This window comes from Seriola lalandi, unplaced genomic scaffold (genome assembly GCF_002814215.2).
Source record: "Seriola lalandi dorsalis isolate HSWRI2012SDOR001 ecotype SW California unplaced genomic scaffold, Sedor1 jcf7180002054391, whole genome shotgun sequence".
NCBI lineage: Eukaryota > Metazoa > Chordata > Actinopteri > Carangiformes > Carangidae > Seriola > Seriola lalandi.
In genome coordinates, this window is record NW_019524944.1 from 339,868 (window position 1) to 366,622 (window position 26,755).

At 42.5% G+C, this 26,755-nt stretch overlaps 2 protein-coding genes and 1 non-coding gene across 4 annotated transcripts; all 3 read left to right on the top strand.

Annotated features, from left to right (window-relative positions):
- Positions 1 to 128: 128 nt before the first annotated feature.
- Positions 129 to 11,495, top strand: pprc1 (PPARG related coactivator 1). Its single transcript, XM_023409412.2, has 14 exons — positions 129 to 259; positions 2,600 to 2,695; positions 2,835 to 2,984; positions 3,228 to 3,308; positions 3,401 to 5,495; positions 6,059 to 6,112; positions 7,122 to 7,182; positions 7,483 to 7,550; positions 7,787 to 8,510; positions 8,619 to 8,822; positions 8,944 to 9,022; positions 9,118 to 9,239; positions 9,562 to 9,713; positions 11,002 to 11,495. The coding sequence occupies exons 1-14, from the start codon at positions 179 to 181 to the stop codon at positions 11,100 to 11,102; spliced, it is 4,068 nt and encodes a 1,355-aa protein (XP_023265180.1). The 5' UTR covers positions 129 to 178; the 3' UTR covers positions 11,103 to 11,495.
- Positions 9,337 to 9,476, top strand: LOC111657310 (small nucleolar RNA SNORA50). Its single transcript, XR_002760924.1, has one exon. It is a non-coding gene; the product is annotated as a small nucleolar RNA SNORA50 (small nucleolar RNA).
- A 1,180-nt stretch (positions 11,496 to 12,675) lies between the features above and the next one.
- On the top strand, positions 12,676 to 26,324 carry oga (O-GlcNAcase). 2 transcript variants are annotated; one of them, XM_087174891.1, is made up of 19 exons: positions 12,676 to 13,210; positions 13,948 to 13,999; positions 14,111 to 14,208; positions 14,411 to 14,541; positions 14,659 to 14,830; positions 14,929 to 15,027; positions 15,143 to 15,427; positions 15,541 to 15,699; positions 15,874 to 16,064; positions 16,423 to 16,698; positions 16,810 to 17,013; positions 17,445 to 17,619; positions 19,025 to 19,078; positions 20,634 to 20,719; positions 21,813 to 21,917; positions 22,330 to 22,421; positions 22,507 to 22,699; positions 22,819 to 22,978; positions 23,571 to 26,324. In XM_087174891.1, exons 1-19 carry the CDS (start codon positions 13,045 to 13,047, stop codon positions 23,705 to 23,707), a joined length of 2,835 nt encoding a protein of 944 aa, XP_087031017.1. In that variant the 5' UTR covers positions 12,676 to 13,044; the 3' UTR covers positions 23,708 to 26,324. The 2 variants fall into 2 exon arrangements, with proteins under 2 accessions (XP_087031017.1, XP_023265181.1); XM_023409413.2 differs by lacking the exon at positions 19,025 to 19,078.
- The last annotated feature ends 431 nt before the right edge of the window (positions 26,325 to 26,755 follow it).

The following is a 26,755-nucleotide window of genomic DNA, read 5'->3' on the forward strand; positions in this document are numbered from 1 at the left end:
TTAATAGAACTACAAAGAAACGTGGTCACGTAACCCTTGACCCAGGGCGTCACTTTGCGTCATTTTGCCGGGAATGTCGGACCACGTGTCTCCCACCACCGGCGTGCTTGTTCACTGACGCGCTCGGTTCATCACTTTTCACTCAGAAAGCAGCCGGGGCAGGGAGTATACTCGCAAGATGGCGGCGCGGTGGGGAGCAGGCGAGGAGACTTTAACTGCGTGCAATATGGAATTTTTCCCTATGGATACACTAGACGAGGTAAAGGATATGTGCTGAACTTTATTTCCTAGCATTTAATTCCACTTTTAGTAGTTGTGTGTGTGTGTTTTTGGAAGATGGGCAGAGTGTGTGGTGTGTGTACGGGATGTACACTGCGCATGGAAAAGTGACACGTGGATGCAACTGTAGTATCACTAGTAAAAACTTATTCATAAAGTACTCGGTGTTCTGTGGTGATAACAGCCAGGCGACTCTCTTGTTGTGTATTTGTGAAATAATACGCAATGCTTCCTTGTGATGAGCGGGTAGATTTTTAGCTGTATGTTAATGCTAGCTGGTGAGTCAGTGTGGCTTGGCCGGCCGGCTACGGAACGACGCAGGTTTTCTCCCATATAATATAAATACCAGTTGGAGAAAATGAAGTGACAGTTGTGTATATTTATTGGTGGTCGACCCGGCATGTTCACCATTTGTATAATCGATATCATTAAGACGCATTTAAGCTCCATCAGTGGGTGTATGTGCAAGAGTACTGTCTGTCCTGCCCATCAACTGATTCATACACACGTGGTAACAAGCACTGCAAGATGCTAGTCCTCCAGCTTTGTCATCATTGTAGCCTGGATGTGTCCTTTTTTCTATTTTATTGTCTTGGCTTGACAGTGGTTAAGATGCTAAATAGTCATTTTTGCCATGCTTTATCTTATAGGCTTCATGCCAGCACGTTGCAGTAAAGTGTCATGAGCTCAGTGTTGATGCACACTATGAAGGTCTTATTATATTTAGACAACGAGTGCAATCACTGCAGTTACACACACACACACACACACACACACCTGTCTGATTATCCACTCTCACGCTGCTGCAGCATGTCAGGTTTTCATTCAAAACCAGTGTGTGTATTACCCACATGTGGTTCAGTCGTGGTGAATCACATGTTGGATTCCTTCACACATGCGCAGCAGAGACGGTCAATTTAATCTCTGCATACACCCTTACATAGAGTTTACAATTAACTGCCTGAAGTTTCCCAACATTTAGTGTACTAACGCACATTAAAATGCGATCTTTCAGTTTTGTAATTGTCAAAACGTGAGGCAGGAGTGGTGGTGAGGCCCTGCTGGGGTTTGTTGTAGTGCAACACGTGGGCACTATAGCTTCCCTTTGGACGGGGTGAGGCCAGGATCAAACATGTCTGCATAGACAGAGACACGTGGGTCAATGTAAGAGACTGGTGTGTTTTTAGATGAAAGTGCAAAATGTTATCGGTTATGTTTGCTCTTATAGGGGGACCTCTATACTGGACTCCGTGTGTTGTATATAACTCAAATCTGAAGAGTGAGCCTTCTACCACCACAACAGTTTATTTAATTTTATATGTATTTAATCAACTTTTATTTCAAATGTAACTACTTAAGATTTTCCAATATTTTCCATTGCACTTTGTCTGTCTTTTTTTTAAAAACAAATTGTCTGCTTAAATGTATTTAAGTTCAAATTACGTTGAAGATGTATATAAAGTTATAACTTCCTTTAATAAGTGTTAGCCCTGCATGGCCAATTGGCATGTGCTCTGATGTTCTTGTATGTTTCTGATCATAGGAAAATGCCTCTGGTATTTTCTTCTCTTCTCCTGCCCTCCTTGCCCTGTGGGGTTTCCTCTTCTGATTCTCCTTTTCACATGAGTTTAAACTTATCTTCAGCAACCAAATAGATAAGCTAGTTTGCCATATATACTTGTCCAACCTTTGCGCAGAGAAGACTTGAAGTAGACTTTCATTTTTTAAATAAAATTCTATGGCCATTGTGAAACATGAAGCCGACCCTGCCTGAACAGATACACAACACTGATTTGTTTACATTTGTTGACTTATATATCTTTTTAAAGCTTGAGATGTGTTCAAAAAGTAACACAGATGCTAGAACCTGTAGAAGTACCAAGTCAAAGGTAGATGTTTTTTTGTTTGTTTTTTTTAAAGGGAAAAAAAAGTGAAAAGTCCAGTTGTAATGGAAATGCCGCCCAGTGGGCAATATATGATACTACAAGGATCTTTACCCTGTGGAACACCTCTTTGACTAAGATCTGAGTCATCTTAAGTCCCATACTCGTCCCACAAGTCACGATTTTAATTATTTTCTTAATGTTGGATTAAGTTGTTTGAAATATTCACACATGACTGTAGCAATGAAAACTTGTCAGAGTTGGGTCACTTGTGTAAAGAAAAATGTTTGCTGTCCTTATCCACTAGTACTGTGGTAGTACAACTTCAGTAGCCACAGTTATGCACATGTGGGTGGCTGTTTGCAGATAGTTTTTACCTGAATTATATTTCCAATTTTGCCAAAAAAGTAAATAAATCTGCTTTTTCACCTCTCTAGACTGCTGTGCTGAGCTCTGGAGAAACTCTGGAAGCTCTTCAAAGCTGCTTAGACCCCTCCATCCTTTCTATATTTGAGGACACACCGACAATAGAGGCAAGACTCATTTCACATGCTTGTACTCAAGTATTACAGTAACCTGAGAGAGATCTATGATGTGTAAGCCATGTACAGTTGTTTGTTTACACTCCCTGTAGTAAACGCTTTGACCTAATTTCCATGTGTTTTTATTTAGACTAAAGGACTGGATGAGGAGAGCGAAGCCACGCTGCTAACCGCCCTGACGGAGATCCTGGACAATGTAGATGATGAGAACCTGTCCCCGTTTGACACACTGCCTGACTCAGACCTGCTGTCAGGTCAGAAGGGCAGGGAACACTCTCCGGTTAGTGCCCAGCTGTCATACATAACTCTGAAAGTGTCTCGGATTCCTGCTCTCGACATCCCCCCCATCTGGCCTTTGAGCTTGGGGCAGAGAGAGTGAAAGGAGGTGGAAGGGCAATCTGCTCACCTCTGGTTATAAATATACCTCTTGTTCATTGTTTCAGATGTTTATAAATATAAGATTTATACCTAAAGTGGATAAGTATTAATGTCCTCATGCTGTTCTTTATCTTTCACTCTCCAGCTCCGGAGATTGCTGTGTCTGTCTCGTTCCCCTCCCGACAAAGACTCACTATGCAGTGCAAGACCCATATCAACTGGAAAGGTAGCTTTCTGCATAATTAATGTGTATGTAAACTAGAACAACAGCCAGATTTCAGCGTTTGACTGGATGTTTGTTTCCTTGTCTGCGCCCAGAGCCTCCCCAGGATACATGCAGATTCTCTCCAGAGGAGTGATGGAGAGGAAGAAGACGATGGCTCTCTCACTCTGAGCCCAGTGAGACTCAATTCATCTCTTGACAGTGCCCTTTTAGACTGGGAAGGTCCGACCCTCCCGCTCTCTGTCACCTTTGAGCAGGAGGGTGAAGATGGCGTTTCGGTTAGCCTGGGGGACTTGGTCAGGCATATGCACCCGTATTGTATGGCCATTTGTGTAGAGAACGACGATGGGGAACAGATGTTGCCCGAAGGAGGGATCCTCCTCGAGGTCGTGGACCAGGGGGAGAATGGAGAACCCATCCTTGCCATCCCAAACATGGATCTCCCGGTCTCTCTGCCGCTCGAAGAGCAGTCTTCAGAGAATGAGCAGAAACTTGCAGATGAAGCAGAAGAGGCGGCCTCTGACAGCTCGGAGCATATAGTCGTTGATGATGAAGATGTAACAGTCGGCAAGGCTCCAGTGAAAGTTACAGCACGTCCAGATGTGAAAGATGAGATGATCATAAAGAGACAGAAGGAAGATATTAGAGAAAAAAGCTCCTCCTCGAGGAAAAAGAAAAAGAAAATCAAAGAACACTGCCAACCTGAACCTGTGGAGGGAAGGGTCCTTAGGAGCGGTACACTAAGAAAGACGGTACAGGAAGCACCCATACAGCTTGAAAAAATGTCAGTCAAAGAAAAGAAAAAACACAAAATCCCAAAGGTTCCTGTTGCCCTCACTCCAGCTTCTTCCTCTGTGAAGCCTAAGAAGTTAAATCCATGCCAAACCGAAACACAAACAGAAATAACCACTACAACACTATTGCCTGAAATGAAAGTGCAAGTTGCCACTTGTGTGTCACCCAGACAGGACACTGCTCTGTTAAAAGATGCCCCGGAGGAGAGTCGGTGCAGCAGTTCACCCACAGCAGTGAGCTCCCAACAGCCCAATGAAACTCCTAAACAGCCGGGCCCAGCCCCCGAGAAGCTTCAAGACTCATCAGCAGCTCCCCCTGCTGTCCTTGCCCTGCTGTCTTCAGAGAGCCCTGCAGCTGCTCCTAGTCCCGTAACACCCCAGACGACACCACCTGTTTGTGAGGCCCTCCCTCCTGTGGCCACTGCAGTCCCAGAGCCGAAACCCAAATCCCTCAGTCTAGCGGAGTACCGGCGGCTCCGGCAGCAGAAAAAGCCAGCGCCGGTGGAAAAGCAAGACGACAACAGCACCAAGTGGCCCTGCCTGCCAGAGCTTCCTAAAGAGCTTCCCCCAATTCCCTGCCTGCCTGACCCCAGCCCCAAGGATGCTCGACGCCCCAACCCCCAGGCGGCGAAGAAGGAAGTGGAGGAGGTCAAACCTGCCTGGCAGCCAAGGGGACCGGCTGCGCCACCCACCCCTGAGGCTCTGCTGGTGCCACCAGCCTACATGGTTGCTTCATCCAGCAAGGTTTCCGCTGCTACTCCTGTTGCTAAACCCCAGCAAACACCTGAACCTTCCAAACCTTCTCTACCTGAAAAACCCTCAGTTCCTGTCGCTAATTCAGTGAAGGACTTGCCCACAAATCAACATGCCACTGCTCAACCTGCAGTACCTTGTGTGCCTCTGAGCTCTGAGTCTCCAGCTTCTTTAAAACATGCCACTCAGTTCATGTCGTCAGCAGATCGGAAATGTTCTCCCGTGCTTTCAGGAGGAAAGGGTGGAGTCGATGAAAAGCCCCAATCTCAGCCTTTATCTCTAAAATCTGTGGAGCTGATTAAACCCTGTCCTACAACCACTACAGAGTCAATCAAACCCACCGCTGCTACTGCGTCTGCCTCCAGTGCCCCACAGAAGACCACTGTTGTTTCCCAAAAGGTGCCTGAGGTCACTGCTGTTACCACGTTAAATAGCCCCATCGCAGCTGATAACAAGGCCTCCAAGCCCACAGCCGGTGGTACCCAGCAGTGTTCCTATTCAGCTGCTCAGCCCTCAGTCTCCCAGAGTCTGAAGGCAGAACCTGTTGTGCTTGAAACTAAAGAGAACTCCACTACAGCAGTGAAGCCCCAAAGGGCAAAGAACCCCACACAGGAGCTGATTGAGGCCTTTACCAGTGAGATCGGTGAGCTCAAAGATGATTGCTAAAAAGTCATATTGTAATTTTCTTCATGAAAGGCTGATAGTAATTGCCATTTCATTTCCATATTTTTTGATGGAAGCCATGTTATGTTGTCTTGTGGACAAATAGACATTCAAACAATTGATTAAGAGACATACCAGCTACTGGTATTTATCTCTAATGCCTTGTTGGAAAATTGCCTTGCCAGTGTCTCATCTCTGCTGCACTGGAGCTCTAGCCTGCACTTACTCTGTTCCAGTAGTTGCTGATGTGCAGGAACCCCATATGAGAAAAGAATTATTTTATTGTTAATGCAGTAAAATAATATGCAGTGTCACTGTACAAATTGAAACACTTTCACCCCTGTGTAACTTCTAGACTATTCTCTATAGTCATCCTACACCTGTGTGTCAACACTGTCTTGTTCTGTTTCAGCATAACTGTAAACACATTTGTGTATAAGAGCATGTATGCTCAGACACTCTACCCTGTGTGAATAATGGTTAAATAAGTACAATTCTGTTTCGTTATAATCCAGAACATAATGTTATGATCCCTTTTTGTAGGTATTGAAGCTGCTGATCTGACCAGCTTGCTGGAGCAGTTTGAGGAAACCCAAGGTAATCAATAATGGCTGATTTTTACTGTGTCGATTGAGTATGAAAGAAGTGCTCAATTGCTCAGTTGACTCCATGTTACACATTCCATAGTTTTTATTTTATATTTTTGGTGTTGCCTAAGGGAGGTTATGGTAGGCCAGTAACTTAGTGGGTCGCTTGGTTTACTACCAAGCTAAATGTCATCAGAGTATCAGTTTTCCTGGTTTTGTAATAGCAGGAAGTGGCACAAAACATTATCTCTAGTCAGTAGTGGTGTGTTGGTGGGTAGAAGGACTTGGTCTTAAAAAGATAAAAGTATCTGCTTCAAGCTTGAGTGATAACAACAAATACAGTGCTGTTGTGCATACACTTAGGGGTGGGATCATCAGTGAAGTTAGATGACCATTCCCTAATATCTTTCACCAACAGAGCACATACAAGGTCTATCTCATAGTCCAGCAAAAGTGACCTACCGAACAGAGATATTATCGGGCTGGCCATATGAATTTGATGCTTATCTGATCCCCTGGAAAAGTGTTTTAAACATTAAAAGATTGTTCATAATGGCAGGATTTTTTTTTTTTTTTTTTTTTACCCCCTACTGAAACATTCCCCTTTAAGAGATGGGTGCTGTGGGGGGCAGAGAGGCTGCTTTGTGCTCTTGCCTGCTCAGCTGCTGGAATTTTGCCCTGTCCGCAAATCCATTTAACTCTCACCCTGCTGTCTTTGTTTGAGCGGATGTACAAGCCCAAACTCTAACAAGTGCTTGGACTGTGTGTGCCATTACTCATGTCAGTGGATGTGTTATTGAACCATTCTACTGTTTGCTATGCCTAATGTAGCTGCTGGCCATTTGGTGTCATTCTGTGCAAAATACACTGAACAAATATTACCCAGTATAAACGCATTATTCTCTACATGTATACTGACAGATTTATCCATACAGTATTTTGTAATTTTTGGTGTTCCTTTGTCTCATCTGTTAGTCCCTGTGCTGATGCACTTATTTCCCTGTCCCTTCTCTCTTCAGCCAAAGAGGAACAATGTGTGCCGGAGGTCTCTGGTAGAGCAGCAGCTGTAGGAAACTCGAGGTGAGTTACCCTACAGCCCTCACGCTGCTCTGTGTGAGTGATGGAGCAATGGTTTCTCTGGAAAAGCCCTGGTCACGTGAAACCTGTTTGCTCTATGTGTGCGTGTGTGTGTCTGTGAGCTTGTGTGTGAAGGTGATACACGTTCACCTCTTGCCAAGACCTACCGTAAAGCCTGCTGTTGTCCAGCCACAGTGATGGCCTGTTTTTGGTCTAGACTTGGCTGCACTCCAAAGACAAATGAGGTGAATGATACACTATTTACCAGTGATACAGTAACACGCTCCTGTGCTTGCTTTGCAGTTTTGAGTTGGCTCCAGAGAAAACAGTTGTGGAACGTGTGAGAGCTAATGACCTCTCAAGTACGGCAGGTAATTCTACATGTTGTCTTTGGCTTCAGAATGCTTCAGAAAACAGTGTTTCCTTTTTTATTCTGCCCTTGTATGGCTTCTGTGCTCTCATTGCTTTTAGCATTAAAACAGCAGTCATTAGAAATGGTTAACAGTAGTACATTGTGATCAGAGATTTCCTACCTTGCAACACAGATGACCATGTGCTCTTGAATGTTGGGTATAATTTTGGTGCACTTTCTTTCCCTCTGCTCCAGCTCTGACTCCTCCAGCTACTCCTCCCCACCAGGTGTGGAAACCTCTGGCCCCTGTGGCCCTGCTGGGGAAGAGCAAGGCCGCTGAGGCCTCCAAGTCGAGCCCCTCCAAGGTTATCCAGATAGAGGCTCGCCCACTGCCCACAGTGAAGTCCCGCAGTAAACCCACTCCTGCCGCCACCACTGTAGACCCCGACTTGGCATGCATGGACCATGACTATTGCATCCCCAACAAAGGCACTTCCACTGGAGAGCCAGGCAAGCGCTGGAATGTCAAACAGCAATCTTTTATCACTATTAAACCCATCAAGCAACCCGCTACAGCCACCACACAGACACCAGCTGCGCTGGCATCGTCTGTCCCGTCTACCACAAACCTTGCCGTTACAACCAAAACACACAGTTTTCCACAGACAGAGCCCCTGGATCACAGGACAGATGAGATGGAGGGAAGCTCTGTACTGGAAACTCCTGATGCTTCTCCTGCACGAGAGGAGACCGATTCCACTGTTAAAGAGAGCCACAGGAGAGGGCCTTTTGGGAGGGCCTACCGTCAGCGTGCTGCCTCTCGCACACCCACCCCCGGATCTAGCCCCAAAGAAAGGACTGGAGGCCGATCTAGAAAGAGAAGATCCCACCGTTCTCCCAGCCCTATGTCCAGCAGCTCAGAGTCAGACTCTCATTCCTCTACATCTCGGTCAAGATCACGCCCTCCATCTAAGAAAAGGTTTGGCCCTTTCTCAAAACATCTAGATAATGCAGCATCTTAATACTGATTTCTAGGAGGTATGATTTTCTTTGTTCCTCACCGGCATTCCTTCCTTTTCTTCTCTAGGTATCGCCCCCGTCACTCTGAGAGCAGTTCCAGCTCCTCATCCCGCTCCTCATCTCGGTCCTCTCCCTCTGTGTCCTGCTCCCCTCCCAGGAGGAGGAGGTATTCATATTCCTCCTCTCGTTCTGGCTCGTGGAGTCGCTCCAGGTCACGATCTCAATCCCCTCGGAGACAAGCACAGTGGAGCAGAAGCAGTAGATTGTACAGGTACAGTTTATGAATCATGCTCTTCTGGGTGGGAGTCCTTACATGGATTTTCAAACTGTTTCTCTTGTGCATTACAAATACTTTGAAAAAAAGACTAAACGCTTCATCTTGTCTTCCTCAGTCCCTCATATAGACCTGGCTATGCTCACAGTGAAAAGATGGATGTGCAAGAGGTGAAGAGACGCAAGGAAAAAGCCATTGTAAGTTTATTTTACTTGGACTACACAAGTACAGTTTGAGTAAGCAAGTTATGTTGTATTGTAACATTCAATCACCTGATTGACTCTTCCCTCAGGAGGAGCGCCGGGTTGTTTACGTTGGTCGAATTCGGGGTACGATGACCCAAAAAGAACTTAAAGAGCGCTTCACTTTATTTGGCGAGATTGAGGACTGCACCCTGCACTTTAGAGACCACGGGTAAGTCCATAAACGGCAAGAATTACACATGCATATATTTCTCTTTGTTTGCTTGTGTAATGGAGGATTGCAGTTGGAATTTTAATAAGGCTGCAAATTGCACTGTCTTTGAACCTTTTTGGTCTTGTCAGTGACCTCTTAGGCCAAGCTACAGTGCTAAAGCAAAGTTAGGCTTGTTCATAACTGGAGCTTCCTGGCAACACCCACAGGCCGCTCTTTTAAAAGCAAGCCACAGCTCAAAACTGTACAAGACCTGTTCCTTCACTAGACCTCGGACAATCTGTAAACAAACACAGGCTGATATTTTGTTTGTCTGTCACAGGGACAACTATGGCTTTGTGACCTATTACGACACCAAGGATGCTTTCAGGGCCATTGAAAATGGAAGCAAGCTGCGCAAGCCTGATGAGCTGCCATTTGATCTCTGTTTTGGTGGACGGAGACAGTTCTGCCAGACCGGCTATTCTGACCTGGGTAGGTGTGGCTTTAAAATTGACAAGACGCAACAAAAGTTCCTGTAGCTCCTACCCAGAGCGCTGTTAACCTATTCAGACAGTATTGATGTGGTTTGCAAAAGATTGAAGATACTGACTGCAGTTCATCCTCATACAGTGTGTTCACCACAAGCTAAATGCAGCTGAGAGCCATTGTACTTTGTGAAGTGCTGCCAATAACTCCAAAACTTGGCAGATAACATGCCCGCTGTTTGAAAGGATGATCACACAGCAGGAAGAAGGCAGACATATTGTATATTATATTGCATAGTGTCCTTTAGTATGACGTCTATGTTTTAAAAGAGAGGTACTCGTTAAATGTAAACATTAAGATATAGTTCGTTGAACATTTGACAGTACTTTAGCTTCCACACAGTCACAGTCTCTTTTATGGCTTTTAGTTGCTAGCAGGGCGATAGCTAACATTAAAGAGACCCAGGTCATATCCTCTGCATTGATTTTGTGAATGTAGAGGTTTTATTGACGCAACCAGTATGAATGACATTACACACACATTACACATGATGGGTTGATTCTGGGGTTCCTGACTCATCACTCAAATTTGATTTTTTTATTTATTCATCATGTAGGGCGATAAGGTTTATTGAGTAATCGGTATTCATTACGACATTCTTACACAGGTACTCGGTTCTCATTGGACCACACCCATATTCAAACTGCATCTTCCACAGTTGTGACGCTATCAGGCAAAATCTGTCGACCACCCATGCTTGCGGCTGGTAATAAAAATGTGGAAATGAAGTCATCAGACGTGTGTGTGTCTCATCATGGAAAAAATATGGTCCTGGAGACACCAACTCTAGTTTGACCTATTACCACAGAAGTGGTTTTGGGTACTTAAGCAGGAGTTTGCCTGTCTGGACAGATTTTGTCACCACACTAACATCACAACTGTGCAAGATACAGTCATGAAACTTAGTGGACATTAAAATGAAGGTGATTCAAAGATGGGTGTGTACTGAGTACCCGTGTAATACTGTAGTAATGACTCATGGGTCAGAACATGTTGATGGGCATTGCTCCAAACACAAGATGGTCTGTAGTTTGTTTTATTCGTTGTCGGTGTCTAGTCAGACATTTGGGTTGTGGTGGGGTGGCACTCATGACATAATAAAGTTGTGGCTACACCCATGGTTTTTAGAGTCACATCAAGCTTTTGAAGTAGTTCAACCCAAATGCAGCATGTACTGCTATTCTTGTCCCTTTTATTTGTATGTGATACTGACTTTCTGTCCTTCTCCTTTCAGATTCGAGTAGAGAGTATGATACATTGCCTGGGAAAGGCAAGTTTCAAGCACTAGACTTCGACACTTTACTAAAGCAGGCCCAGCAGAATATGAAGAGGTAACAAGAGGCCTGCAGCAGGAAGCAGCTCACACTTACCTCAGAGCCAACAGCTGGCTCCCCACCTGCAACACTGTCATTACATTTTAGTTGTTGCATTAGTTTTCTTTTGTTTGTTTTGTTTTGTTTCTGCAAGCTAACACCTTCTATTGAAGTGAAGATTTGTAATGAAAGTAGTAAAAGACGTTAAAAAAAAAAAAGGAATAAGTGAAATAAGATAATTTTTTAAAGTTTATTTAAATGTACAATCAATTTGAATTGTATGGAGAGAGAGAGAGAGAGAGAGAATCATTTTTAAAAGGGGAAAAATAAGTGGAATGGAGCTCCCTAATTCTTGGGAGAGGATGTAATACATTTAAATGTAATACAAACCTAAATTAAAAAAGATAAACTGAAATGTGTTGCTTCTTTCACTCCAGCTCACCTGTGTCTTTGCATTTGTCACTGTTTGTTTACATCTTTAAAAACATAAAATATTTGTCAATACTTCACACAAGAAATTTTGTCAAAGCATGCGTAAAAACTGAATAAATGTTGGCTGAGTTAAATTTTGCTGCTTCGATTTCAGGGTTCTGGTATAGACCTTTTTTCATGTTTCATGTTCATCATAGCAGGAGAAGTACATGTGAAACAAATTTCATTAACCATGACTGAGCCAACATTTTAAATACCAGGGCCCTGGCACTAGCTCAGCTAAGTGGAATACACTCATATTTGTTTTAATTTTATCTGTGCTTTTCATGCTATGGCATGCCAAAATGTCTGCAAATGTTGACCACATGCACTGTCACAGCTTGCATGGAACAAAAGAACAGAGCTCTTTAATGTTAGTAATGCCTGAGGCTTTAACTACTATGACAAGTTAAAAGTCTGATATGAAAAAGTCATATCACATAATGCACCAGCTTTCATTAACTAATGCACATCTGTGATTACTTTGGGTAGTTAATTACTCTATTAGAAATTCTGTGTAATTATGTAAAAGTATAATTGGACATGTCCCCGTGATTTAGAACAAAGCGTGTACTTTGCTGACACAGGAAGCACAGGCTCAGGTCAAAACAGATGAGTAGCACCTCCCCTCTGTTGAATGTGCTGTTGGAGCTCAGCTGCATACCTAATATGGACTGGAATCTCAAGATATTAGAAAGCAGTAGAGATAGTCAACACAGTCAACGGAGCAAGTCAATGTGGTAAACTGATGTTGAATTTTCTGATTTCAGGAATTCTGTGGAGTATTATTAATCTGGTTTCTTGATAACTCAGTGCAATGTTATTGCTTTCATTTATCACAATTAAATAAAAAGTACAAATTATTAAATGTTTGTGACACCATGTATCGTAATGAAGATATTTTGTCCACTTGCGAAGTCTGTCATTTGACTTCATTCATCAATAGTCCGTTTGCTGCAATGAATGATTACAAAAACAATTTTAACTTTTACAACGTTGGGTACGTGCTGATGTTTTGAGTTGCAGGGTATAAATGTCATCTATCTCTTTGCTATGGTGACATCTTTGCAGTGTTTTGTCACGGAGATCTAGTTTTGACTGGTTTAATCTAGTCCCAGGAGCATGCGCACTCGGTGTAAACAGGAAGAAACGACTAAAACCAGGGCAAATCTACCATAAAGAGAAGAAAATGATCGGAGAAAACCGACCGAACGGCTTGTTCTTCTTTAAATATTAACCAACATAAACGATGTCCTATACCACCTGTTAGCAATTTCGATTACATCTTGTAGAACCAGTGACTACATTTTGGACAGTTTTGATAGACTCGCTGATACCGTACGCTAGCTAACGTTAGACAGACAGTGACGCGATCTATTTCCTCCAGGTTTTGCTTGGTTGAATCTGCTGCTTAACTACATTAAAAAAAATTACTCGGTGCTTTCTGCATTCTTCTGAGTTTGTTGGGTTTTCGTCGAGGGAAATCTCTAACAATGGTACAGAAAGAAAAAACGTTAGAGGCGCCTCAAGTGGAGGGCGAGCCGAGCCCCAGCCCAGTCTCCGGAGATTCTTGTGCCGAGGCCCCTGGCCCAGTGGAAGAGTCCAGCATTGGAGTCGAGCCGTCGGGTCACAGAAAATTCATAAGTGGAGTCGTGGAAGGTAATATCTATTATATAAGACTACAACATTCAAGTCTGACGTTTGATCCGCTTGTGGTCTGCATGCAGTCATATATAGGCCATCAAAATGCTGCAGCAATCCTCCTTCCTGAGGGACATGATTATTGGTATAAACTAGAAATAGTCAAGTGTACAAATTATAATCAATTTTCAATTGTCTAATAACACAAAGGAAGATTGAACAAAAAAACATATGTTGCAAGCTTTTCAAATCAATCGTGAATGCAGATTGTAATTCAACATTGTCGCATGTTGTTGACGGGCAGATCGTTGAATTTATATTGAATTACCACAGGTATTAACAGGTGATCTGTAATTCCAGTGTTGATCACAAGGATTCATGTTGATAGTAATGTGCCAACAAAAATACCAAACACTGACAGGTTACACCATTAAGAGGAAGAATGATTTGCTTTTGTTACTGTCATTATACAAATTGTGTTTTGTGTAGTTTGGACTATTAAGCCATACTCTTCCCCTCTAGTAAACTGGCCATTTGTCATACTGTTGACAACTCCTGAACAAAATGGTTAATACAGAAAAACTGTAACAGTCAAAAAAAACGTAAAACAAATGTCTAATGGCCCTAACAGCCCGGCCCGCAACTAGGGGCACATTGTTAGTATCAGTAAAAGCAGGTCAATATGCACAGGAAATTTTGTTGATTACCAGCACTGCAGACTGCATGGGAACTGAATGTATTGTTTACTGATGCAGGCTTTTACGGTCGACCATGGACAATGGAACAGAGGAAGGAGTTGTTCAGAAGGTATGATGAACTATCTGAATTATTTAAGCATGCATATTCTTAACATTCGTGGCTGTATATCTAGATGATTTCAGTTGCTATACTGAGTTTGTACAACACTGCATTTCACAGGCAGCAGAAATGGGGACTGAATACATACCTTTATGCACCCAAAGATGACTACAAACACAGAATGTTCTGGAGAGAGCTTTACTCAGTGGAAGAAGCAGGTGACTTTTCAGAACATTTCTTGGGATTGGCTGTCTCGGGGCAAGGAAACTGAACAATATCTGGTTATCTAAGTTTAATGACAGTCTGTGTATTCCAGTGTTAAACCGGTTTGGAATGTGATTCTATCTCTGATTTTACATAAATCGTTATAAAAGCACCAAAATGTATTCAGTGAGTGATCCCCCCCCAACTTTCTTCTAGAGCAACTTATGACTTTAATTGGTGCTGCTAAGGAGCATGGGATAGAGTTCATCTATGCCATTTCCCCTGGACTAGACATCACCTTCTCCAATCAGAAAGAGGTTTCTGCACTCAAGAGGAAACTTGATCAGGTATTGCAAGATTTCGTGTGACAGGAGCATGGACAATGTGTTAAAACTCTTGATAGAACAATTCCATACATCTTACCTTCTGCGTTCATTTCAAACCCCCTTCTCTTTCCCCCTCAGGTTTCTCACTTTGGCTGCAAGTCATTTGCCTTACTTTTTGATGATATTGACCACAACATGTGCCCTGCTGATAAAGAGGTGTTCAGCTCATTTGCACACGCTCAGGTTTCCATTACAAACGAAATCTACCAGTACCTGGGAGAGCCCGAAACCTTCCTCTTCTGTCCCACAGGTGCCTCAGTTCTTTGTTTAAATCCATCCACATTTTACACAAATGGTTGATCCATTTATTTATTCATTTTTTTTTTTTTTTTGTTTCTTGAAATATAGAGTACTGTGGGACTTTCTGCTACCCAAGTGTCTCTCAATCCCCCTACCTCCACACAGTAGGAGAGAAGCTCCTACCTGGCATTGATGTGCTATGGACAGGTGAGGCTAACACAGTTTCTTGTCAACGGACTAACACCATTACTATTGTTAAACATACAGTCATACACGTTAGAGAAGTAGATGGAATGTTAAACTCTGATGTGTTTTTCTGCAGGCCCCAAGGTTGTGTCCAAAGATATTACAGTGGAATCAATTGAGGAGGTGTCAAAAATCCTAAAAAGAGCCCCAGTGATCTGGGACAACATTCACGCAAATGATTATGACCAGAAGAGGCTTTTCTTGGGTCCATACAAGGGGCGCTCCACAGAGCTCATCCCCAGACTGAAAGGAGTCCTCACCAACCCAAACTGCGAGTTTGAGTCCAACTTTGTAGCGATCCACACTCTGGCCACCTGGTACAAGTCTAATATGAATGGCGTGCGCAAGGATGTGGTCATGAGTAAGTATGATTCTGGTGAGGGTACAGTGTGATCCCTCTGTATGGCGTTACATTGTCTTGGGTATTGGAACACAGGTCATTTATCATTGCTGTGTTTTTCTGTGTTTGATTAGCGGACGGTGAGGACAGCACAGTGTCCATCCAGATCAAGTTAGAGAATGAGGGCAGTGATGAAGAACTGGAGACAGACATGCTCTACAGCCCACAGCTTGCTCTAAAACTGGCTCTCACAGAATGGCTTGGGGAATTTGGTGTGCCTCATCAATACAACAGTACGAGCAGTCCCATTATGATGTCATATCTCTATGCTAATGGTTTTATTTTATTATTAATTCTGAGCAGTATAACTTGAAGTAGGCTCATAACATCGTCATTGATAGCCTAAAATTATAGTTTTATGTCAGGCTCAAGAACACAATGTAGTAAAACTGTACTCTGTCTGTCAGGCCGACAGGTGCCTCAGAGTGGTGCCAAGGGCACAGCCATCGACGTGTCATCCATGGCTGCTCCCTCTCTCTGCTCCTCCACAACAGTCACGACTGTGTTCCAGCAGCCCATCATGTCTCCAGCCATGCCGCCTCTCTGTCTGGATCCACTCTCACACCCCATGGCAAAAAGACCTCAGGAGGTAGAGGAGGTGAGGTTTATTGTTATTCACAGAGAATTGTACCATTTTAATAACCTGCATGAGTACTGCACGCTTCTCAGAGGAATCAGGCTTTTCTATTTATGTGAATATATTGTAATTTATACAGTTAAAATTACTTATTAGGCACTTGATTAAATAAGCAACTGACTATATAATGACTGATAGTATTCCTGCACACCCCTCAGTTCTTTTGAATGCCTTCTGATCAAGTTCTTTGCTCATTTTTTTTTTTCTAATTTGTTTGGTAAAATACAGAAAATTCATTTTCTTTCTTTATCATTTGTTTATTGGAGAGGAAAGCATCTGTCAATGGTTCTTCAAGTATTTTTATACTGCACCTGTGCAGGTGGAGGTGGAGAAGAAGGATTCAGATGAGGAGCCCATGGAGATGGTGGTTGAGAAGCAAGATGAGCCCGAGGCTGAAGCTGAAGCGGACCCAGAGGGGAAGCATGTTGGTCCCATCTTAGCTGAGAAGATGGCTGAGGACCTGAAGCCCATGGATACAGACAAGGAGAGTCTGACAGAGTCAAAGTCCCCTGAAGAGTCACTCCAGGAGGACTCTGGGAGTGATATTGCTCCTATGCAGACAGATGATCAGCTCAAACAAGTTCCGCAAACATTTGTGAGTTTTTTTGTTTTTTTTTGTTTTTTTTTCTTCCTCTTATGTCTGAAATTGAAGACAAAAAAACTTTGAGTTCCCCACAGAGTTAACTTAACTGGTTTGTCTCCTCAGGATGTGTTTGTGCCTGGGCCCAATGAGAAGCCCCTGTTCACAGCAGAGCCCCTCACACTCGAGGACCTGAGCTTGCTGGCAGAGCTCTTCTACCTGCCTTATGAACATGGACCCAAGTCCATGCAGATGTTAAAAGAGTTCAACTGGCTGCGCGCCAACAGCAGTGTCGTCAGTGTCAACTGCAAGAGAAAGGAAACTGAAAAGGTGGGTTAATACACTGAAATAAACCCGTGGACTGATTAAGAAGTAAGAGAAAGGGGTCTGTCTGAAAAAACTAGTTCATCATTTACTGAACTTCCTTATGGTAGTGTTCATTGCTGAAAACAAAATGGTGGATGTGTACTACCCATACTGCCCATTGGGTGGTGTGGTTATGACAGGAGATGGAGTGTGCCTGCACCACAGAGTACTGTGTTCTGTGCTCCCCCTTATTAAACCACCAGTCTTCTCTTTGAAGTTTGCTTATCACAGTCAGAAAAGTTCAGAGTTAAATAATAAGATGAATGATGTCTTGTCCAAACTATCATGTCACAATGGGGCAGCAAATAAAACAGAACCATTGTTTTTATCATAAGTAACAGCTGTGCGTCTTTTGTCAACATTGTTTGTTCTTATTTCCAATCACTGTCTGGCAGGTAGCAGAATGGCAATTAAGGGCAGAGAAGTTTGAGGAGATGTGCTGCTCCGTCATCCAGATGTTCACGCGGCTGTCCAATTCAGCCAACCGCACCATCCTGTACGACCTCTACCCTTACATCTGGGACATCAAGAGCATCATTTCTATGGTCAAGTCTTTTGTCCAGTGGCTAGGTATGTATGAGGGGAACCATGAGCTGCTTTCTCTTAGAGCGCAGTAGCATAGCAGTAGTCTGATCAAGTCTGGTAATCCTGACTTTTGTCGTTTTTAGAGACACATTTACTATTATATAAAAAAAAAAAAAAAAAAGTCAGATTATATAAAGAAAAAGCACTTTTTATGATTGATTGTTTAACTGCATGGATTATGTTGCAGTCCAGTGCTATGTAGTTTAGTGAGGCAAATTTGTAATACACTTATCTTGCTCAGTCTGCTTAACAGATGGTAGTATTACTGATCACAAACTTACAGAAATATGGCTCTTAGAGAAATATGACATAGAGAAATATGGCCATCACCTGTATACAGGGTGAGAATCCGAGTAGTGTCTAATACCATAGCAAAGATCAGGCCAGATGCATCACCTCTTAATAGTTACGATTCTATGAATTGCTCTTGTTTCACACATGTTGTTTGTTTTCTCTCTTTTTTTTTTTTTTTTTTTGTCTGACTGAATGCCGCTTGCACTGCTAGCATCGTCCTTATTTATTCCATAACAAGCTGCTCCATTTTGGTGATATGTAAACTGGGTCTCTGTGGCAAACGTCCCAGCAGGGTTACTGCTGCTTGCTGTGTATCCAGTAACATCACTGCTGCATTCCCACACAGACACACTTGCTTCCATCTCTCTGTCTGTGGGGATGGGTGCCAGGGGGACGTCCCTACCCCCCCCCCACTTCCTCCTCCTCCATGCCCTAGCGCGCACGCGAGCTTGGAGAGCAAGTTGACTGACTGACTGTGGAAGGCCATTCTTGTGCATAAACTCAATCAGCTAGTTTGAAGATGAAGCGTATGGATATATTACGGGAAGTTTTGTGTTGTTGCCTCACTGAGTAGTCTCTACACTGAGGCTGCACTGTGATGCACTCAGCCTTGTGATAACATCTCCATCTTTTTTGGAGTGTTGTTTTGAATATTCTGAAGCACCAGCATGGCCTGTAGGTTACTCCCTGTAACCCAGTTTCATTCACAGGTTTCTGTCCTGTCCGGCTATATGGTAAAGCTGAGGACTCTAGCCCACAGTACACAGCAGGCAGCATACCCGCACTGGCAAAGCCACATCAAAACTCCACACTACTGATTTATTGCATCAGTAAATAATTGTAACCACTCTAGCAACATTGTGGAGTGTACAAATATATAGCTATCTTTGAATATTCTTCTTAATAACTGGAGTGTTGTTAAATGCCTAACTGTTGACTTCTGCTGTTGCTATTAGCAGGTTTTTACATCAGTCCCCATGTCTTCCCTTTAATAGAAGCTGTGCAGCCGGCACTCAGTCACAACCTCCCTGGTTATTGTACTGAGAACACTTACTAATAACAATTTTCTACTGTTTTCTCCCTTCACTATGTACAGATGGAAGAATCCACAGTACAAGTTTCTACTGCTATTGGATCGACAGTGGCCGATGTATGCCCAGTGCAGGCGTCTCGTTCTTTTGTTCATGTTTGAGACAGATTTATGTTTTTTGTTTTTTTTTCTTAAACTAGATCTATAAATGTAAAAGATTGATTTGGAGGAAAGGAAGCAGCCTTCCGGATGAAGTCACATTTTGGGCAGCGATTTAGCTTTGAATCCTAAGTGTTAACTCCCAAATTTCTCTCTTTGGCAGCTTCTCTCTAACATGTTTTTTTGTTTCTGTCAGTAGGCCTATAGAAAAGGCTCAGACCAGCCTGATGCACCTACTCAAGGGAATTTACACTTGGCTTTGAAATTTAACCATGGCACATGATCCTCATCCTACTCAGGGATATATTTCTGACTGTGTAGTTACGATCATTGTGTTCACACACACGTTGGTTGGACCATGCAAGAGCAAGAGTTGCACGTTCTCTGCAGGACTGTGATTGTGTTAAGACGATACAGTCTGAATAGATAATTCAGGTGGAAGTGAAACCACTAAGAGATCATTCTTTTGTCCCGTTTTTGTGGTGGTTAACTTTGGGAAAGCAAGTTCAGAGTTCCTTCCCGTGGGTGCATCTGCATGCTGTGTTGTGTCAGCTCGTCAGAGGAATTGCATTAGGTATCAGGGCGAGGTTCATATTTGAGGCAGTGTTAGGTGTCCTGCCCGCGCGCTGCATTTGTCTGGTCACATGACAGGACTCCTCATCAACCTGGGTTAGACTTTGTTGAGAGCCACATTAATGCATACAAACTCTTAAGAGGCCTGAGTGCTTTAGATATATACTCCTTTTTATATGCTTTGTCCCCTTTATCTATTTCATCTGTGGTTTGTCTGACTTTGGCTTTTAACAGAAAGCTGAGAGGCCCTTTAACACAGTGAATGCTCATGCTACCTCTCTCTCGCGGTCTGTCTCCCTGGTTTGATGACTCATGCTCCCTAGTCATGTGACGAGGCAGATAAGATGAGAATGTGACTTCACACGGGGTGCTAAGATCAGTGGGGTGACGGCAGCTGAAGCTTACTTTTGTAGTCTATAGGCAGTACAGGTTTTGGCTCTGAAGGTCAGTACAATATTTATGGAGTCTGTCAGCTTTTCAAATGATTATCACCCTTATTGAAACACCAAAGGGGGCTGAACTGCACTTGACTCTGTTCTCTCTTCAGTTTTTGATGGAGAATGCGTTCCACTGCATGAAAGATTTATTTCTAAATACCTGCATACCATGTTATGTGGAGCAGTGTGACGTGGTTTATTGACACAGTGTTGTCATTTGTTTTTTGAACAATTAATATCGTGGACCTGATTCTTTGCTACAAACACGTAAGCTTTAGTTGCTTGAGCCCCATTTTACCTTAAGATCTTTCCTCTGAATATAATTTATCTATTCCAAATTAGGTCCTTTTTTATGTTTTAATGATTAAAACAAAATAAATTTATTTATATGGATTATGCTAATAGATACATATGACCCCCTTCCTCCCCATCTCCCCATTCCCTTCATCTGTGTCAGAGAGCCCCATCCTGTGGTAACAATGTCCGCTTGGCTCTGCTCCTAACAGGGTGTCGTAGTCAGTCCTCAGCACAGTTCCTTAGAGGAGACCAAGAGCCCTGGGCCTTTAGGGGAGGTCTAGCAGGAGAGTTCCAGGTATCTAATGCACTGAATTTACAGCAATCAAATGGAAAAAAAAAAAAAAGAGTGTTGTGAGCAAAGACGACTATGGTAATGTGTGCGTAGGTATGAAGGGCTTTGGTCTGTCGAAGGTGAGCTGATTGGAATGGGTCAGGCTTCTTAAAATTTGAGTTCCATCCCCTTCACTTGTTCGCCAAAGAAGTTCATGGCCTTGTATTACTTTGGGATATTGTCAGTCTGTGTGAGGGGAATGGGTGACCTGAAACCCATCCTGACAAAACAGGTTTACAGCCAGTGTTTGGCATGATATTTTCTGATTGATTAATTTCAGTTTCTTTCAGCAACTGCCCAAGGAGATGCTGCTTTTCCCTGGCGCACGCAGCGCAAGCGAGCATGGCTAGGTTTTATTTTCATGACATCTCATTTCTTTGCAGGAAAGCACAGCGCACAAATTACCAAGCCAACCCTTTGCAAGCGCACGCACAAAGCATCGCAGCGCCAGCGAGTACGCAAGCATGTTTGCAATGGGAAAACTCCATGATCAAACACAGCTGTCCAGCCTCAAAGTAACATCTCCATCCTTGGAGAATAGCAAGACTCATGATGGCAACTGAAGTGCTATTGAATGACTCAGTTAGCTCACATTTAATTTGCCTCTTTGGTTTTTTTCCTGGAGTTCTCTCTGTCTCTCTGCGCCAGCATCATTATTTTTCTCAACAGGAGGGTCCTGCGCAGCGAAATATTGCGATGCCTTACAAAAGGGAAAGGAGCATCTCCTTCAGCCAGTAAAACCTTAGTCAGACCAAAATACCACCCTTTATTATATTTGAGAAGCAAATATGTATGTGCTTGTTGTGCTATGCTCCTTTTAACAAAAATGAGAAACGTGATGTTTGCTCTTGTTGTCCATTGTCAGATCAACAAGGAACATCAGTTTATATCTTCTTTTTTTTAAATATTTGTCATTCCAAAGCATTTTGCTCTCTTCTATAGTTCCTTTTGGTTTGACAGCGGCTCAACTGTAGCAAATGCACAGTGAGGCAGTCAGCCAAAGCAGCACACCGCCTTGTCTCAGTGAAACTGAACCTGTTTCTTTTGATGCCCACAGAGATTGTTGCCAATAGATGGTGCAAACGATCTTTTCTACCAACCTCCACCTTCAATGCCAACCTCCAAAATCTATTCCATAAGGCCATACTTTCCCAAAGATGAGGTAAGATGTTTGTGTGTTTAGAGTTGCCCTTGTCGCCTTCATTTTGCCAGAAGTCATGTATTTTGTCCTTAAGTGCCAAAAGTTACTAAGCATTAATAATGTTTATTAATGTACGGTTGAAGAATTGATTTTTACCAGTTACAAGTGTTCCCAGCAGACCTGACCTAGTTTAAGCTTGGAATGTTTTGCTCCACAATGCTAATGCTAATGCTCCGCAACTGTTCTGTATATCAGCAAATATATGTGCTGAATGTAAAGGCAGCTTCAGACTGTGTTTTTCCAAAATTACTTTATGCACATTACGTTTCTTTGTGGAATTTTCTGGGTTATGCTTTGGCTTGTATATCCAATGTTATGAGGTGTGTCAACTCATCCACCACAATAACAGGTGTATCGATCCTTCTTTTTGCAGGGTGCAGTTTATAAAATCTGTAAAGAAATGTACTGTGAAGGAATGGAGGATGCACCTTTCTCTGATGACGATCCTGACCTCATAGGAGACAGGTAAGGATTTATGTGTTTGTAATCAGCCCAGACTAAAGACTGTACAAACCACATGGCTGACAATATCCTTACTGTTTGCTCACAGGTTAGTGGGAGGTCTCCTGACACTGAGCTCAGACTATGGGTTTGTGCTCGAGGATGATGAAGGGATCTGCGGTTATGCTCTTGGAACTGTGGATGTCAAGCCCTTCATCAAGAAATGCAAGTTGAACTGGATTCCCTTCATGCAAGAGAAATACCACAAGCCTGACTGCCAGAAGGATCTCACAGAGGCTGAGGTAGGGTCTTAATCCATCTTTCTTACCATCATTAATCCATATCAGGTGGATTGACTGTGTGGATTGTGTCTCCTATTGTTGAATTTTTATTTAACCATGTCTGTCTGTCGTCCCTGTAGAAGATGATGCTGAGTTTCCACGAAGAGGAGGAGGGTCTTCCAGACTCTTTCCTCTCCAACTTCCCCTCTCTCATTAAGGTTGATATTCACGCCAAGGTCACTGACCCCAGTGTGGCCAAAAGCATGATGGGATGTCTTCTATCTTCTCTAAAGGCCAACGGTAGGTGGCGGTCATGATCAGTTATGACAACAATGCTCATTGATACTGCTTGTACTAACTACAGAAAGAACATATTGTATTAGTTTTATTAGTCATGTTAGGAACAGGCTGTTAGAATATTTAATTTGACTTAAGAAAAAAAAGTGTAAATCAGTACATGTGTTTCAATGAGTGTTACTTCAGCTGTGTCTTTAAAGCTGAAAACAAGCAGGCTCAGTGATCTTATCTAGCTGTACTGTGAAAATGAGACCAGAGTCCAGAGCTCGGTTTTCAGAAGACAGTTTATCGATGTAATGATAAAATGCATCCCTTTTTTGATTAGGACCTTAAGTGTGGATGTTCTGTTTGTCTATTTTAATGTCTGTTTAGCAAGTAATGTAAATCAAAGTAGAAAAATGCACCTGGAGCTATCAAAGCACCAACCAAAATAATCTCTTCCTGTGACGGAGTTCTTGAACCGATTTATTAGCGTTCAGGGATGCAGTAGAGGATTATTGTCAGCTGAACACCATATTTGGCAAAACTGGTTTTTGGGAACATTATTTTTAGGATTTTATTTTTTACTGACATAGTTTTTATCTTTCGCTTCCAGGGTCCCATGGTGCATTTTGCAAGGTTCGTCAGACTGATAAGAGAATGTTGGACTTCTATAGTAAGCTGGGATGCTTTGAAGTGGCCAAAATGGAGGGCTTTCCCAAAGACATCATCATTATGGGACGCAGCCTATGAAGAAACGTCCTGCTACAATGAAAGACAGAGAGAGCAAGTCAACGCGGCTCAAACATGTTTGCTACCTTCATGAGAAAAAACTTCCATGATGATTTTATACTACATTACCATCTGGGCTAGCCCCGGGAGACCTCTTTTTAGGATTTGTGTACAGAAGCACAGCAGTCGCACACACAGATTCCCTGTGCTGCCCTTAAATGCTATGGCTCTGTTGGATTCAGCAGATCCGAAGCTAAAAGGCCGAGGAGTGATGTGTAGTCAGATGATTTGAGCCAACATGGAAGAGTGGCACTCCAGCACTGATTTCTGGGGTCCCACTACTCATATACCTCCAGGAGGCAGGAAGCGATAACTCCATAAGCCTTTTACTGATTTAATCCAGTAGCCATTACATGGATTTTGCCCGCATGCCCTAACGCAAAGTGTCTGTATCTGAAATGGAGGCAGAGCTGTGAAATGAGGGCGGCCTGTATCTCAGGTAGTGGCTCACTACCCCCACGTCCTGCTTTCCCAGCTTTGACGTAGAGAATAGCACAGCTGTCGACATAAGTAGGACACCTTTATACAGGATGTGAGGTGCTATGTGAGAGTTTGCCTTTCATCATCACATCATGGTATTTCCAGTTCCTCCACAATAGACATGGAGAAAAATGCCTTTTAAGTGGCGTATTTCTAACAAAACGTAATGTGAAATGCTGCGTCTGCACACGAGGAGGGTGAAACATTGTAGCTTTCGGGGTTCATGAAACCCTTGATAGAAGATCGTCACAGACCAGCAAAATATTTGTTGAGACTGTTGAAGACTCAACCGGGAGGCCATCTGAATTTCTGTTCAAGTAGTAGTAGTAGACATTTGGAAAGCAACAGAAAAGCTTCCACGAGTTTACAAACATGGTTTCTGTTTCTGTTCAGCGCTTTGCTTTTGGCAATTTGTTTCTTTTTTTGTGATTCAGCAGTTCTTTTGCTTATTTCCCCTTTGAGCTATTGCCTTTTGGTTCATTGCCTTTGGATTTTAGGTTTATATTGCAGACCCCTAGTGTCTTTTGTGTAAACGCTGTCAAACATGTGTCAGATAAAACTAGAGAAGAGTGATTTTGAACATTGGCCTTGTTGTTGCTTAAATTCCAGAGACGTAGTCTGACATTGACAGTCACATGTCTTAGTTTTTTGCCCTGCCGGATCCCAAACTTTAGCACAGACATCCTTCAGTGAACCCTAGCCCTGACTGGTGGGGATATCGCTGTCAGAGAAAGCTCAGACTAGCTCAGTCTAGTTAACTTATGTAAAATTACTAAATGTTATGGAAATTTTAAGTTTTGTCTTTTATAAGTTTGTGTAAGTAGTTACAATGTCAAGTTTACTTGTATACACAGGTCCTCTTTGAAAGAATGAAAACCAAAATCAACATTTCCTGATGGCAGTATCCAGTGGGACCAAAATCCTGGTATTCTGATCTGCTCTAGAAAAACATTTTTCAACAATTCACATTGAAATTACATGAGGTGAAATGATGTAAAATCATAAAAATACAGAAGCATTAACCTCCCACTGTCATTAAGCTGCTCAGCTCTTCATAACCACTAATCCAAGACTTGTAAATCAACCTGGACTGCAGTTGCAGATGTGCCATGCTATAAATCATTGGTAATGGTGAATAATCAGTTTACACCTGTCATTCGTCTTCCCACCCTGCTCTGTTCTCAACATTGCACACTCTCAAACGAATGTCCTCTCAGTTGAGCCTTAGCGAGCGCACTAAGGATCGCCGAGGCCGTTAAATCCTGTCACCAAATGTCACCAAAGTGGCACTGACTCCCACACTGTTGAACTGTATTTGTGGGGGTGTGAAGCAGATATTTCTAGGCCTTTTACTATGTGTCCGTTGAATGTTTGATATTCTGACGCATTTCCCATTTGTTTTTGTAAATCTATATAGTTGATTTAAAAAAAGAAGCACTTTGACTATAGTTAGGAGTGTTCTGTTGGTTACATGAGGATCATCAGTTGCTCTTCAGTAGCTGCCTGCCAATGTGATGTTTTGATACTGTGTACATTCATAATGTGCATGAGGTGTATTGGATTTGCTGTGGCAGTCATTAGAATAACCTCATCTTATGCTACAAAGAGGAGGAAGCATGCCACTCACCTCTATGAGCATAATACTGTAGTATGTAGACAGTCTGTTAACACTGTCAATCATAAAGTGTTATTATTTTGTATATCTTTATTGAAACTGTTGCTTGCAATTTGTTTTTCTTCACGGAAAACAAAATGCTGGCCTTGTTACAATGCCCTGTCCTGTACAGCCGTCCTACCTGGCTGTTTTTCAGCAAGGTGTGAAACTCACTAACAGATCTTCTGTTCGTCTCCTGAAACAACAGCAGAATTTTCACACTTGTTTTAAATGGTTAATTTTGCAGTTTTCCGACATTCTGACTTTCTCCTCTGCCAAGCGGGTTTGATAGAAAATGGGCTGTGACTAAGAGAAAGGGCTCCAATTGTACGTTTTGATTATCTGAGTTTAAAGGGGACGGGGATCATACAAATGTCAGTTTACCAATGTAAAATTTGTATGTAAAATACATAAGATTAAAAACTAATAAATCATAATAAGTTACTTTGTTCTTTTGTGTGTTTTGTGCCATTTCTTTTCAGTTTCTGTTTTGACAAAGTAAAGGAAGGTTGTTCCTGTACATATAGAAATATTAAACTATCTCCATTACTAAATACACTGGATAAGGCACAGCTCTCAAAAAGTTAATCTTGGTTCAATATCCCTGTTAGGGTTTTGACACACATTATTTCATTATTCCTGAGGCAAGCCCTTGTCTGGGGGATTTATTGTTAATTTATTATATTGTAATTTCTGTATTGAGTGGAATAATCTATGTACACCTGCTTCTTGGAGAGAGATTGTTCTTGATTGTAAAAGTTCTTGGGCAAATTGATAAATGCCGAGAGGCAGTTTAATTGAAATCCAAACTTTTTTTCTTTTTTGGTTCCCTTGGCAGCTACACATCATTACAAAAAACAGTTTTATTTTATTTT